Source organism: Mesocricetus auratus, unplaced genomic scaffold, assembly GCF_017639785.1.
Source record: "Mesocricetus auratus isolate SY011 unplaced genomic scaffold, BCM_Maur_2.0 contig_4950_pilon_obj, whole genome shotgun sequence".
Lineage (NCBI taxonomy): Eukaryota > Metazoa > Chordata > Mammalia > Rodentia > Cricetidae > Mesocricetus > Mesocricetus auratus.
In genome coordinates, this window is record NW_024433196.1 from 1 (window position 1) to 13154 (window position 13154).

The 13154-nt window shown below is 46.1% G+C and overlaps 3 protein-coding genes and 1 long non-coding RNA gene across 6 annotated transcripts; 3 read left to right on the forward strand and 1 right to left on the reverse strand.

Moving 5' to 3' along the window:
• Positions 1 to 495: 495 nt before the first annotated feature.
• Positions 496 to 2606, forward strand: LOC121138446 (THO complex subunit 4-like). The gene is made up of 2 exons (XM_040741130.1): positions 496 to 666; positions 1402 to 2606. The coding sequence occupies exon 2, from the start codon at positions 1458 to 1460 to the stop codon at positions 2226 to 2228; it is 771 nt and encodes a 256-aa protein (XP_040597064.1). The 5' UTR covers positions 496 to 666; positions 1402 to 1457; the 3' UTR covers positions 2229 to 2606.
• LOC121138448 lies at positions 667 to 11281 on the reverse strand. 3 transcript variants are annotated; one of them, XR_005875452.1, is made up of 5 exons: positions 8337 to 8886; positions 7340 to 7448; positions 4599 to 4647; positions 3602 to 3710; positions 667 to 914 (listed from the first exon to the last, which is right to left on the reverse strand). It is a non-coding gene; the product is annotated as an uncharacterized LOC121138448 (long non-coding RNA). The 3 variants fall into 3 exon arrangements; XR_005875451.1 differs by lacking the exon at positions 667 to 914 and adding an exon at positions 11077 to 11281 and having other exon boundaries at positions 2914 to 3710; positions 8337 to 8385; XR_005875450.1 differs by lacking the exon at positions 667 to 914 and having other exon boundaries at positions 2914 to 3710.
• Positions 4229 to 6344, forward strand: LOC121138447 (THO complex subunit 4-like). Its single transcript, XM_040741131.1, has 2 exons — positions 4229 to 4399; positions 5135 to 6344. Exon 2 carries the CDS (start codon positions 5191 to 5193, stop codon positions 5959 to 5961), a length of 771 nt encoding a protein of 256 aa, XP_040597065.1. The 5' UTR covers positions 4229 to 4399; positions 5135 to 5190; the 3' UTR covers positions 5962 to 6344.
• On the forward strand, positions 8929 to 10081 carry LOC121138445 (THO complex subunit 4-like). The gene has a single exon (XM_040741129.1). The coding sequence runs from the start codon at positions 8929 to 8931 to the stop codon at positions 9697 to 9699; it is 771 nt and encodes a 256-aa protein (XP_040597063.1). The 3' UTR covers positions 9700 to 10081.
• Positions 11282 to 13154: the final 1873 nt, after the last annotated feature.

The window sequence follows — 13154 nt, forward strand, 5'->3', positions numbered from 1 at the left end:
CAAGATATTAGGCCATGGTTTAGGACGCCCGTAAAGTTCTCCTGTAAGAGAAATAATTCGATTATCAATTATGGGATAAATACTTTTGTCAGGGCTAGCCAGTAGGAAACATACAAGGGCAACAGCCTCATAATTAATGTAGCCTCCTGTGTATTTATTTGGCCCTGATGCCGCTCTGAAACCAGGCTGGCGGGAAGGCTTCCCTTTACAGCTTTAGAAGTTTACAGATTGCCTTATGATACCAAGGAAGCTGGTCACAATCGTGGAGGCTTTAAATTCTTGTGCACATCAAGACTCCTGGCTCTGAGACAGGGTTTTCCTGTATGGATTTGGAGGCTCTCGGACCAGCCTGGCCTCGACCTCACAGAGATCCTCCTGCCTCTCGCTCCCGAGTGCTGGGATTAAAGGCGTGTGCCACCACCGCCCAGATAAACCAAGCATTTGAAATGAGGAAATGTTCAAGGTCACCAAGCACTACAAGAGATTGAATTATTCTCAGAGAAACTGAGCACACACCTTTAATCCCAGCACTGAGGAGGTGGAGACAGAAGGGGTGTGGCTTGGCAGAGGGAGGTATATAATGCAGGAAGAGAGCCAGCTCACCCCATTCAGTCTGAGGATTCTAGACACCGGTTCTCCTCCTTTGTGCCTAAGGATTCACGAGAGGTAAGAAGTCACACTTGGGATTGGGTCTTTGATTCTCTGCCCTTTCAGAATTAACTCTGATTTCTGACTCTGGGTTTACTAAGACTAATTAGTATTCTGGCTACAAAACCTGTTGTTTTAATTTGTGTTTTTGCTAAACCCCAGGAATGTAACTGTGGACATTTTACATGATGAGGGTCAATGTCTGCAGCTTACTTACAGTGCTTTGTACTCAGAAATGATGTTCTAGGATTGCAGCAGTCTAGCATCTGTGGGTGAGAACAGCTTGTTTGAAATCACATCCAAAATTAGCATTTTTGAGTTCCATGCGCATAGTTGTAAACACTAACATTTAACATTGAAATTTTTACCCAGCATTACTTTTTCAACTGAGAAATATGCACTGTCAAGTTAATATAGCGTTCTAAATAGGAATTTGACAGATTGGTGGGAAACAAGTTTTATCCCACCATTGGTGAGGCAAAGACAGCTGGAAGTCAGTGAGATACAGGCTATCCCTTCACTGTATTGATTTCTACTTCAGCCTGGGCTTCGTGGTGAGAATATTTCTCTGAAAAGAAAAAGAAAAACAGAAATTTGTGTTTTTGTGCCGGGTCCTTACAGTTACACTCTTGAGCCTGTTTCATGGTACCAGGCCACCGTATTTTCCCAGTTAGAAAAGGAGTTTTAAACAAGCTGGTGTCGACACAGGTCTGTAATCCAATTTTTCCGTATTGTCGTGGTATCTGATTCCAGGTTTTTAAGCACGAATTAGAATTCTGGAGAACACGAGGTCTGATTCCGAGACCACCATGGCCAACAAAATGGATATGTCTTTGGATGACATCATTAAGCTGAACCGGAGCAAGCAAGGCAGTCGCGGCAAAGGCCAGGGCTGGAGCAGTGCCGGCTGCCAGGGCCGCCACGGTGGTGCCAGGCGGGCCCCTGTGTGGGCGAATCGACGCAGCTGGTCTCTGAAGAACCGGCCTACCATGAGTGGTGGCTCTGCAGGAGGAGGCAGGAACCGGCCGGCTCCGTACAGCAGGCCTATACAACTTCCCAACAAGGGGCAGCATGACCGATTCGACAGCCGCTTCTGTGGTGGAGCCAGCTTGGAGATGGGCGGAAAGCTGTTGGTGTCAAACCTTGACTGCGGGGTGTCAGACGCGGATATTCTGGAACTCTTCTCAGTGTTTGGAACACTGAAGACAGCAGCTGTGCACTACGATCGCTCCGGACGAAGTTTAGGGACAGCCCAAGTGCACTTTCGACAGAAGGCAGATGCTCTGAAGGCTATGAAACAGTACAATGGTGTCCCTTTAGATGGCCGCCCCATGAACATTCAGCTTGTGACATCACAGACTGACTCACAAAGAAAACCCGCACAGAGAATGATCAGAGGTTCCATGAGTAGAAACCATGGCTCATGGTGTTTTGGTGGCGGTCTCATCCGGAGAGGGACCCGTGGAGGCAGCCCTGGAAGAGGTAGAGGAGGTTCGAGCAGGAACTCCAAGGAGCCTCTTTCTGCCGAGCAGTTGGATGCACAGCTGGATGAGTACAATGCACAGATGGACACCAGTTAAACAGCCGGGCAAATCCACAGAAGTGACAGGACCCAGAAGCTTCGTCCGTAATCCCTCGAGGGAGGGTTGGCAACTGGACTGTGCACACAATGGGGGATTTCTTTTTCGTTTGTCTCTCTCTCTCTCTCTCTCTCTCTCTCTCTCTCTCTCTCTCTCTCTCTCTCTCTTTTCCCTGTTTTAAAATGGGATCTAAAAACTCATGTAAAGGCTTTCTTCCCCTCTTTTTTTAATTCTGAAACCGACCTGTTTTGTACCGAGTCACTTTGGCGATCAGTTTTACTGGTGACTGTTGTGGAGAAGGTGGCATGTTCACCTTTGCCATAATAAACTAGAATTGTGTGTAGGAAAGAAAATAAAAAGAGAATTCTGGCTTCAAAACCTATTGTGTTTTTGTTTGTTGTGAGCTGACACCTAGTGGTGAGACTGTGTAATTCCCACAAGAGGAGGGTCAATGGCTGCAGCCTGCTCAGGGGGGGATTTTTACAGAGAATGGATGTGGCCGAGTTGCAGCAGTCTGCTTTGTGTGGGTGAGAAGTGTTTCCTTGCTGCCTCCCTTGCTCCTCCTGAGGGTTTCTTGGGAAATTACTTGTTAAGTGTATTTCTTTCAGGCAGATTTTCATTAAATTTGGTCTACAACAAATTAAGTAATTCATTTTATGTGCTTTTGTGATCCCAAACATTCAGTTCCATTTCTGCTCCTGAGGTTTGACTGGGAAGTGATTGGAAGTGGCATTCAAGTTACACTCACTGAAGAGCTGGTTTCTAGTGATTTTCCATGCTATGCCTGTTTATGTCAAATGGGGAATCACTTGTAGAGTCCTATAACTTTAACTACTCGTGTAGACTTCTGTGTTAACAATCCAGGCACTTTCCTTGTGAATGATCTCTTTCTCATGTTGGGGGCAATCAATCCCCCAGTTCTGCGCACCTGCGGAGCCAGACAAAAAGTCCTAGAAAGTGGAGAGGGAGGAGACGGTAGAGAATGATCCTGTGGGACACAATTCAGTTTTCCCGCATTCTGTTCTACTAGGAATAATTCTATAGACTTCCAACGAGAAAGATCTCAGAATTATCCTGCTATAGCTATGAGAAGACTTTCTATATATAAAAATTGCTACTAGTGGGAAAATCAATCTTATATGGATATTCATGTGAGTCATGCATTGTACATTTAGGTTCTCCTTCAAGATATATCCTTGCCTAATGCTCAGAAACAGGCTAGGCTTTCAGATGCAGAAATGACTTTCCTGTGGTTGATTCCTCCTGAAGTCCAATTATAAGCTGTTGGTTACCACCAATGTCTGTGTGCTGCTCTTGCAGCCTTCAGGCTATCACGCAGTGCAGACCATTGTTATGGTTCATAATTTTCATACCTGGGAAGGGCACTTGGCTTTATGTTGGGCGAAGTCTTGTGTATTTGTCGATAAGAACTGTTGGCCAATAGCAAAGCAAGATAGGTGGGACTAGGAATCAAGGAGGACTCTGTGAAGGAGAAACACAGATTTCAAGATATTAGGCCATGGTTTAGGACGCCCGTAAAGTTCTCCTGTAAGAGAAATAATTCGATTATCAATTATGGGATAAATACTTTTGTCAGGGCTAGCCAGTAGGAAACATACAAGGGCAACAGCCTCATAATTAATGTAGCCTCCTGTGTATTTATTTGGCCCTGATGCCGCTCTGAAACCAGGCTGGCGGGAAGGCTTCCCTTTACAGCTTTAAAAGTTTACAGATTGCCTTATGATACCAAGGAAGCTGGTCACAATGGTGGAGGCTTTAAATTCTTGTGCACATCAAGACTCCTGGCTCTGAGACAGGGTTTTCCTGTATGGATTTGGAGGCTCTCGGACCAGCCTGGCCTCGACCTCACAGAGATCCTCCTGCCTCTCGCTCCCGAGTGCTGGGATTAAAGGCGTGTGCCACCACCGCCCAGATAAACCAAGCATTTGAAATGAGGAAATGTTCAAGGTCACCAAGCACTACAAGAGATTGAATTATTCTCAGAGAAACTGAGCACACACCTTTAATCCCAGCACTGAGGAGGTGGAGACAGAAGGGGTGTGGCTTGGCAGAGGGAGGTATATAATGCAGGAAGAGAGCCAGCTCACCCCATTCAGTCTGAGGATTCTAGACACCGGTTCTCCTCCTTTGTGCCTAAGGATTCACGAGAGGTAAGAAGTCACACTTGGGATTGGGTCTTTGATTCTCTGCCCTTTCAGAATTAACTCTGATTTCTGACTCTGGGTTTACTAAGACTAATTAGTATTCTGGCTACAAAACCTGTTGTTTTAATTTGTGTTTTTGCTAAACCCCAGGAATGTAACTGTGGACATTTTACATGATGAGGGTCAATGTCTGCAGCTTACTTACAGTGCTTTGTACTCAGAAATGATGTTCTAGGATTGCAGCAGTCTAGCATCTGTGGGTGAGAACAGCTTGTTTGAAATCACATCCAAAATTAGCATTTTTGAGTTCCATGCGCATAGTTGTAAACACTAACATTTAACATTGAAATTTTTACCCAGCATTACTTTTTCAACTGAGAAATATGCACTGTCAAGTTAATATAGCGTTCTAAATAGGAATTTGACAGATTGGTGGGAAACAAGTTTTATCCCACCATTGGTGAGGCAAAGACAGCTGGAAGTCAGTGAGATACAGGCTATCCCTTCACTGTATTGATTTCTACTTCAGCCTGGGCTTCGTGGTGAGAATATTTCTCTGAAAAGAAAAAGAAAAACAGAAATTTGTGTTTTTGTGCCGGGTCCTTACAGTTACACTCTTGAGCCTGTTTCATGGTACCAGGCCACCGTATTTTCCCAGTTAGAAAAGGAGTTTTAAACAAGCTGGTGTCGACACAGGTCTGTAATCCAATTTTTCCGTATTGTCGTGGTATCTGATTCCAGGTTTTTAAGCACGAATTAGAATTCTGGAGAACACGAGGTCTGATTCCGAGACCACCATGGCCAACAAAATGGATATGTCTTTGGATGACATCATTAAGCTGAACCGGAGCAAGCAAGGCAGTCGCGGCAAAGGCCAGGGCTGGAGCAGTGCCGGCTGCCAGGGCCGCCACGGTGGTGCCAGGCGGGCCCCTGTGTGGGCGAATCGACGCAGCTGGTCTCTGAAGAACCGGCCTACCATGAGTGGTGGCTCTGCAGGAGGAGGCAGGAACCGGCCGGCTCCGTACAGCAGGCCTATACAACTTCCCAACAAGGGGCAGCATGACCGATTCGACAGCCGCTTCTGTGGTGGAGCCAGCTTGGAGATGGGCGGAAAGCTGTTGGTGTCAAACCTTGACTGCGGGGTGTCAGACGCGGATATTCTGGAACTCTTCTCAGTGTTTGGAACACTGAAGACAGCAGCTGTGCACTACGATCGCTCCGGACGAAGTTTAGGGACAGCCCAAGTGCACTTTCGACAGAAGGCAGATGCTCTGAAGGCTATGAAACAGTACAATGGTGTCCCTTTAGATGGCCGCCCCATGAACATTCAGCTTGTGACATCACAGACTGACTCACAAAGAAAACCCGCACAGAGAATGATCAGAGGTTCCATGAGTAGAAACCATGGCTCATGGTGTTTTGGTGGCGGTCTCATCCGGAGAGGGACCCGTGGAGGCAGCCCTGGAAGAGGTAGAGGAGGTTCGAGCAGGAACTCCAAGGAGCCTCTTTCTGCCGAGCAGTTGGATGCACAGCTGGATGAGTACAATGCACAGATGGACACCAGTTAAACAGCCGGGCAAATCCACAGAAGTGACAGGACCCAGAAGCTTCGTCCGTAATCCCTCGAGGGAGGGTTGGCAACTGGACTGTGCACACAATGGGGGATTTCTTTTTCGTTTGCTCTCTCTCTCTCTCTCTCTCTCTCTCTCTCTCTCTCTCTCTCTCTCTCTCTCTCTCTCTTTTCCCTGTTTTAAAATGGGATCTAAAAACTCATGTAAAGGCTTTCTTCCCCTCTTTTTTTAATTCTGAAACCGACCTGTTTTGTACCGAGTCACTTTGGCGATCAGTTTTACTGGTGACTGTTGTGGAGAAGGTGGCATGTTCACCTTTGCCATAATAAACTAGAATTGTGTGTAGGAAAGAAAATAAAAAGAGAATTCTGGCTTCAAAACCTATTGTGTTTTTGTTTGTTGTGAGCTGACACCTAGTGGTGAGACTGTGTAATTCCCACAAGAGGAGGGTCAATGGCTGCAGCCTGCTCAGGGGGGGATTTTTACAGAGAATGGATGTGGCCGAGTTGCAGCAGTCTGCTTTGTGTGGGTGAGAAGTGTTTCCTTGCTGCCTCCCTTGCTCCTCCTGAGGGTTTCTTGGGAAATTACTTGTTAAGTGTATTTCTTTCAGGCAGATTTTCATTAAATTTGGTCTACAACAAATTAAGTAATTCATTTTATGTGCTTTTGTGATCCCAAACATTCAGTTCCATTTCTGCTCCTGAGGTTTGACTGGGAAGTGATTGGAAGTGGCATTCAAGTTACACTCACTGAAGAGCTGGTTTCTAGTGATTTTCCATGCTATGCCTGTTTATGTCAAATGGGGAATCACTTGTAGAGTCCTATAACTTTAACTACTCGTGTAGACTTCTGTGTTAACAATCCAGGCACTTTCCTTGTGAATGATCTCTTTCTCATGTTGGGGGCAATCAATCCCCCAGTTCTGCGCACCTGCGGAGCCAGACAAAAAGTCCTAGAAAGTGGAGAGGGAGGAGACGGTAGAGAATGATCCTGTGGGACACAATTCAGTTTTCCCGCATTCTGTTCTACTAGGAATAATTCTATAGACTTCCAACGAGAAAGATCTCAGAATTATCCTGCTATAGCTATGAGAAGACTTTCTATATATAAAAATTGCTACTAGTGGGAAAATCAATCTTATATGGATATTCATGTGAGTCATGCATTGTACATTTAGGTTCTCCTTCAAGATATATCCTTGCCTAATGCTCAGAAACAGGCTAGGCTTTCAGATGCAGACATGACTTTCCTGTGGTTGATTCCTCCTGAAGTCCAATTATAAGCTGTTGGTTACCACCAATGTCTGTGTGCTGCTCTTGCAGCCTTCAGGCTATCACGCAGTGCAGACCATTGTTATGGTTCATAATTTTCATACCTGGGAAGGGCACTTGGCTTTATGTTGGGCGAAGTCTTGTGTATTTGTCGATAAGAACTGTTGGCCAATAGCAAAGCAAGATAGGTGGGACTAGGAATCAAGGAGGACTCTGTGAAGGAGAAACACAGATTTCAAGATATTAGGCCATGGTTTAGGACGCCCGTAAAGTTCTCCTGTAAGAGAAATAATTCGATTATCAATTATGGGATAAATACTTTTGTCAGGGCTAGCCAGTAGGAAACATACAAGGGCAACAGCCTCATAATTAATGTAGCCTCCTGTGTATTTATTTGGCCCTGATGCCGCTCTGAAACCAGGCTGGCGGGAAGGCTTCCCTTTACAGCTTTAGAAGTTTACAGATTGCCTTATGATACCAAGGAAGCTGGTCACAATGGTGGAGGCTTTAAATTCTTGTGCACATCAAGACTCCTGGCTCTGAGACAGGGTTTTCCTGTATGGATTTGGAGGCTCTCGGACCAGCCTGGCCTCGACCTCACAGAGATCCTCCTGCCTCTCGCTCCCGAGTGCTGGGATTAAAGGCGTGTGCCACCACCGCCCAGATAAACCAAGCATTTGAAATGAGGAAATGTTCAAGGTCACCAAGCACTACAAGAGATTGAATTATTCTCAGAGAAACTGAGCACACACCTTTAATCCCAGCACTGAGGAGGTGGAGACAGAAGGGGTGTGGCTTGGCAGAGGGAGGTATATAATGCAGGAAGAGAGCCAGCTCACCCCATTCAGTCTGAGGATTCTAGACACCGGTTCTCCTCCTTTGTGCCTAAGGATTCACGAGAGGTAAGAAGTCACACTTGGGATTGGGTCTTTGATTCTCTGCCCTTTCAGAATTAACTCTGATTTCTGACTCTGGGTTTACTAAGACTAATTAGTATTCTGGCTACAAAACCTGTTGTTTTAATTTGTGTTTTTGCTAAACCCCAGGAATGTAACTGTGGACATTTTACATGATGAGGGTCAATGTCTGCAGCTTACTTACAGTGCTTTGTACTCAGAAATGATGTTCTAGGATTGCAGCAGTCTAGCATCTGTGGGTGAGAACAGCTTGTTTGAAATCACATCCAAAATTAGCATTTTTGAGTTCCATGCGCATAGTTGTAAACACTAACATTTAACATTGAAATTTTTACCCAGCATTACTTTTTCAACTGAGAAATATGCACTGTCAAGTTAATATAGCGTTCTAAATAGGAATTTGACAGATTGGTGGGAAACAAGTTTTATCCCACCATTGGTGAGGCAAAGACAGCTGGAAGTCAGTGAGATACAGGCTATCCCTTCACTGTATTGATTTCTACTTCAGCCTGGGCTTCGTGGTGAGAATATTTCTCTGAAAAGAAAAAGAAAAACAGAAATTTGTGTTTTTGTGCCGGGTCCTTAAAGTTACACTCTTGAGCCTGTTTCATGGTACCAGGCCACCGTATTTTCCCAGTTAGAAAAGGAGTTTTAAACAAGCTGGTGTCGACACAGGTCTGTAATCCAATTTTTCCGTATTGTCGTGGTATCTGATTCCAGGTTTTTAAGCACGAATTAGAATTCTGGAGAACACGAGGTCTGATTCCGAGACCACCATGGCCAACAAAATGGATATGTCTTTGGATGACATCATTAAGCTGAACCGGAGCAAGCAAGGCAGTCGCGGCAAAGGCCAGGGCTGGAGCAGTGCCGGCTGCCAGGGCCGCCACGGTGGTGCCAGGCGGGCCCCTGTGTGGGCGAATCGACGCAGCTGGTCTCTGAAGAACCGGCCTACCATGAGTGGTGGCTCTGCAGGAGGAGGCAGGAACCGGCCGGCTCCGTACAGCAGGCCTATACAACTTCCCAACAAGGGGCAGCATGACCGATTCGACAGCCGCTTCTGTGGTGGAGCCAGCTTGGAGATGGGCGGAAAGCTGTTGGTGTCAAACCTTGACTGCGGGGTGTCAGACGCGGATATTCTGGAACTCTTCTCAGTGTTTGGAACACTGAAGACAGCAGCTGTGCACTACGATCGCTCCGGACGAAGTTTAGGGACAGCCCAAGTGCACTTTCGACAGAAGGCAGATGCTCTGAAGGCTATGAAACAGTACAATGGTGTCCCTTTAGATGGCCGCCCCATGAACATTCAGCTTGTGACATCACAGACTGACTCACAAAGAAAACCCGCACAGAGAATGATCAGAGGTTCCATGAGTAGAAACCATGGCTCATGGTGTTTTGGTGGCGGTCTCATCCGGAGAGGGACCCGTGGAGGCAGCCCTGGAAGAGGTAGAGGAGGTTCGAGCAGGAACTCCAAGGAGCCTCTTTCTGCCGAGCAGTTGGATGCACAGCTGGATGAGTACAATGCACAGATGGACACCAGTTAAACAGCCGGGCAAATCCACAGAAGTGACAGGACCCAGAAGCTTCGTCCGTAATCCCTCGAGGGAGGGTTGGCAACTGGACTGTGCACACAATGGGGGATTTCTTTTTCGTTTGTCTCTCTCTCTCTCTCTCTCTCTCTCTCTCTCTCTCTCTCTCTCTCTCTCTCTCTCTCTTTTCCCTGTTTTAAAATGGGATCTAAAAACTCATGTAAAGGCTTTCTTCCCCTCTTTTTTTAATTCTGAAACCGACCTGTTTTGTACCGAGTCACTTTGGCGATCAGTTTTACTGGTGACTGTTGTGGAGAAGGTGGCATGTTCACCTTTGCCATAATAAACTAGAATTGTGTGTAGGAAAGAAAATAAAAAGAGAATTCTGGCTTCAAAACCTATTGTGTTTTTGTTTGTTGTGAGCTGACACCTAGTGGTGAGACTGTGTAATTCCCACAAGAGGAGGGTCAATGGCTGCAGCCTGCTCAGGGGGGGATTTTTACAGAGAATGGATGTGGCCGAGTTGCAGCAGTCTGCTTTGTGTGGGTGAGAAGTGTTTCCTTGCTGCCTCCCTTGCTCCTCCTGAGGGTTTCTTGGGAAATTACTTGTTAAGTGTATTTCTTTCAGGCAGATTTTCATTAAATTTGGTCTACAACAAATTAAGTAATTCATTTTATGTGCTTTTGTGATCCCAAACATTCAGTTCCATTTCTGCTCCTGAGGTTTGACTGGAAAGTGATTGGAAGTGGCATTCAAGTTACACTCACTGAAGAGCTGGTTTCTAGTGATTTTCCATGCTATGCCTGTTTATGTCAAATGGGGAATCACTTGTAGAGTCCTATAACTTTAACTACTCGTGTAGACTTCTGTGTTAACAATCCAGGCACTTTCCTTGTGAATGATCTCTTTCTCATGTTGGGGGCAATCAATCCCCCAGTTCTGCGCACCTGCGGAGACAGACAAAAAGTCCTAGAAAGTGGAGAGGGAGGAGACGGTAGAGAATGATCCTGTGGGACACAATTCAGTTTTCCCGCATTCTGTTCTACTAGGAATAATTCTATAGACTTCCAACGAGAAAGATCTCAGAATTATCCTGCTATAGCTATGAGAAGACTTTCTATATATAAAAATTGCTACTAGTGGGAAAATCAATCTTATATGGATATTCATGTGAGTCATGCATTGTACATTTAGGTTCTCCTTCAAGATATATCCTTGCCTAATGCTCAGAAACAGGCTAGGCTTTCAGATGCAGAAATGACTTTCCTGTGGTTGATTCCTCCTGAAGTCCAATTATAAGCTGTTGGTTACCACCAATGTCTGTGTGCTGCTCTTGCAGCCTTCAGGCTATCACGCAGTGCAGACCATTGTTATGGTTCATAATTTTCATACCTGGGAAGGGCACTTGGCTTTATGTTGGGCGAAGTCTTGTGTATTTGTCGATAAGAACTGTTGGCCAATAGCAAAGCAAGATAGGTGGGACTAGGAATCAAGGAGGACTCTGTGAAGGAGAAACACAGATTTCAAGATATTAGGCCATGGTTTAGGACGCCCGTAAAGTTCTCCTGTAAGAGAAATAATTCGATTATCAATTATGGGATAAATACTTTTGTCAGGGCTAGCCAGTAGGAAACATACAAGGGCAACAGCCTCATAATTAATGTAGCCTCCTGTGTATTTATTTGGCCCTGATGCCGCTCTGAAACCAGGCTGGCGGGAAGGCTTCCCTTTACAGCTTTAGAAGTTTACAGATTGCCTTATGATACCAAGGAAGCTGGTCACAATCGTGGAGGCTTTAAATTCTTGTGCACATCAAGACTCCTGGCTCTGAGACAGGGTTTTCCTGTATGGATTTGGAGGCTCTCGGACCAGCCTGGCCTCGACCTCACAGAGATCCTCCTGCCTCTCGCTCCCTGTCCCGCGCTACCGTCTCGCCAGCAAGAACGACGCAGAACACTCGGATCCTTCTGCAGTAAAGCTTTAATGCATCTTGAGAGATAGATGATCAGCTTCTTAGAGGAGACCCCAAGCTAAGAAACCCAGCCCCTTATATAAGCCTAGGAGCTCCGAGTGAGATGTGTAGAGCCGGGATTGGTGGTTTGCACATCACCCCAGATGACGTCACGGGAGAGGCACAGTTTAAGCGGTTAACTCCAACTGACAGCGACAGTTAACTCTAACTGACAGCGACAGTTAACTCCAACTGACAGCGACAGTTAACTCCAACTGACAGCGACAGTTAACTCCAACTGACAGCGACAGTTAACTCCAACTGACAGCGACAGTTAACTCCAACTGACAGCGACAGTTAACTCCAACTGACAGTGGATGTCAGCGCCATCTTCTAACGGCAATAGCGATAGCGAGGGCGGCTCCTCACATCTCCCCCTATTCATTTATTTTTGAAGCAATAGGACACCCACAACTTTGGAGTGGAGATAGAGGTCAAATCCCCATGTGCAAATTCGGAACATGTACAAAGCTCCTCTCCAGGGTCTTATCCCCAGAGGAAGTCCTGACCAGTCCGATGTCTTTTTTCTGGGGGAAGGAGATCATGACATAGAACCTTCATGCAAGATGACTTATCTCCCAGGAGAAAGTCGTTATACCGCAGACCTCTCCTGTGCAGTGCTTAGCCTTGCAACTCCTTGGGCTGCTGAAGCCTACCCACTCTATCCCGTGCAATGAGACTAGCCTCGTGGGGTGCAAGAGCTGGGAGGCCAGCGACCTATTGCTTTAACATGGTTAACCAAATGTCAGGGGATGCTCCGTGTTCTAAGGCAGCAAGTGCTTGTGCCACCACCACTTTCTCCTTTTGTTTGGGCTCTGAGCGTACACACCATCCAAAGCATCAACACTATTCCACAGCAGAGAACTAGGCTAAATGATCCTACCCCCACCCATTCCTTAAAATAAGAAAATGCAGATGAAATCAGGGGAGAGGTCTTCCATCAGAGAAAGATCCAGATGCGTCGAATTCACTTGCAGGATCGCCATTCTCAGCTCACGGAGTGTCTGCTCAAACTCAAAAGTCCAATTCTGTAATAAATGTTGAGACAGAGCTTTTGACAGGTTAGCTGCTCTTGTAAAATTCTCATATTGTACTAAGTGACACAAAGGCCAGGCAACTTTGTTCACATCCCAATTTGGCCATCTGCCACAATATATCCAATTGTTCCTGAACCAAATTAATCTGTTGGTTTACCAACATCAGGCCTCCTTGTATCTGAGAATTGGCAGTGGCCTGTTTATCTAGGACCATGGTCACAGTGGCCTATAGTTCATTAATGGTTTGAGTTGTCTGCACAGTGGCAGAAAGTGCAAGGGCCGAGGCGGTAACCGAAGCAGTAACCGCGGCGGTGGCTATCAGGCCCACAATAATAGCAGAGATCCCAAAAATCTCGCTTTTCCCTAAACAAACTCAAATTACTTGGCGCCTCAACAGGAGCTGGAATAAATCGAGGCATGCG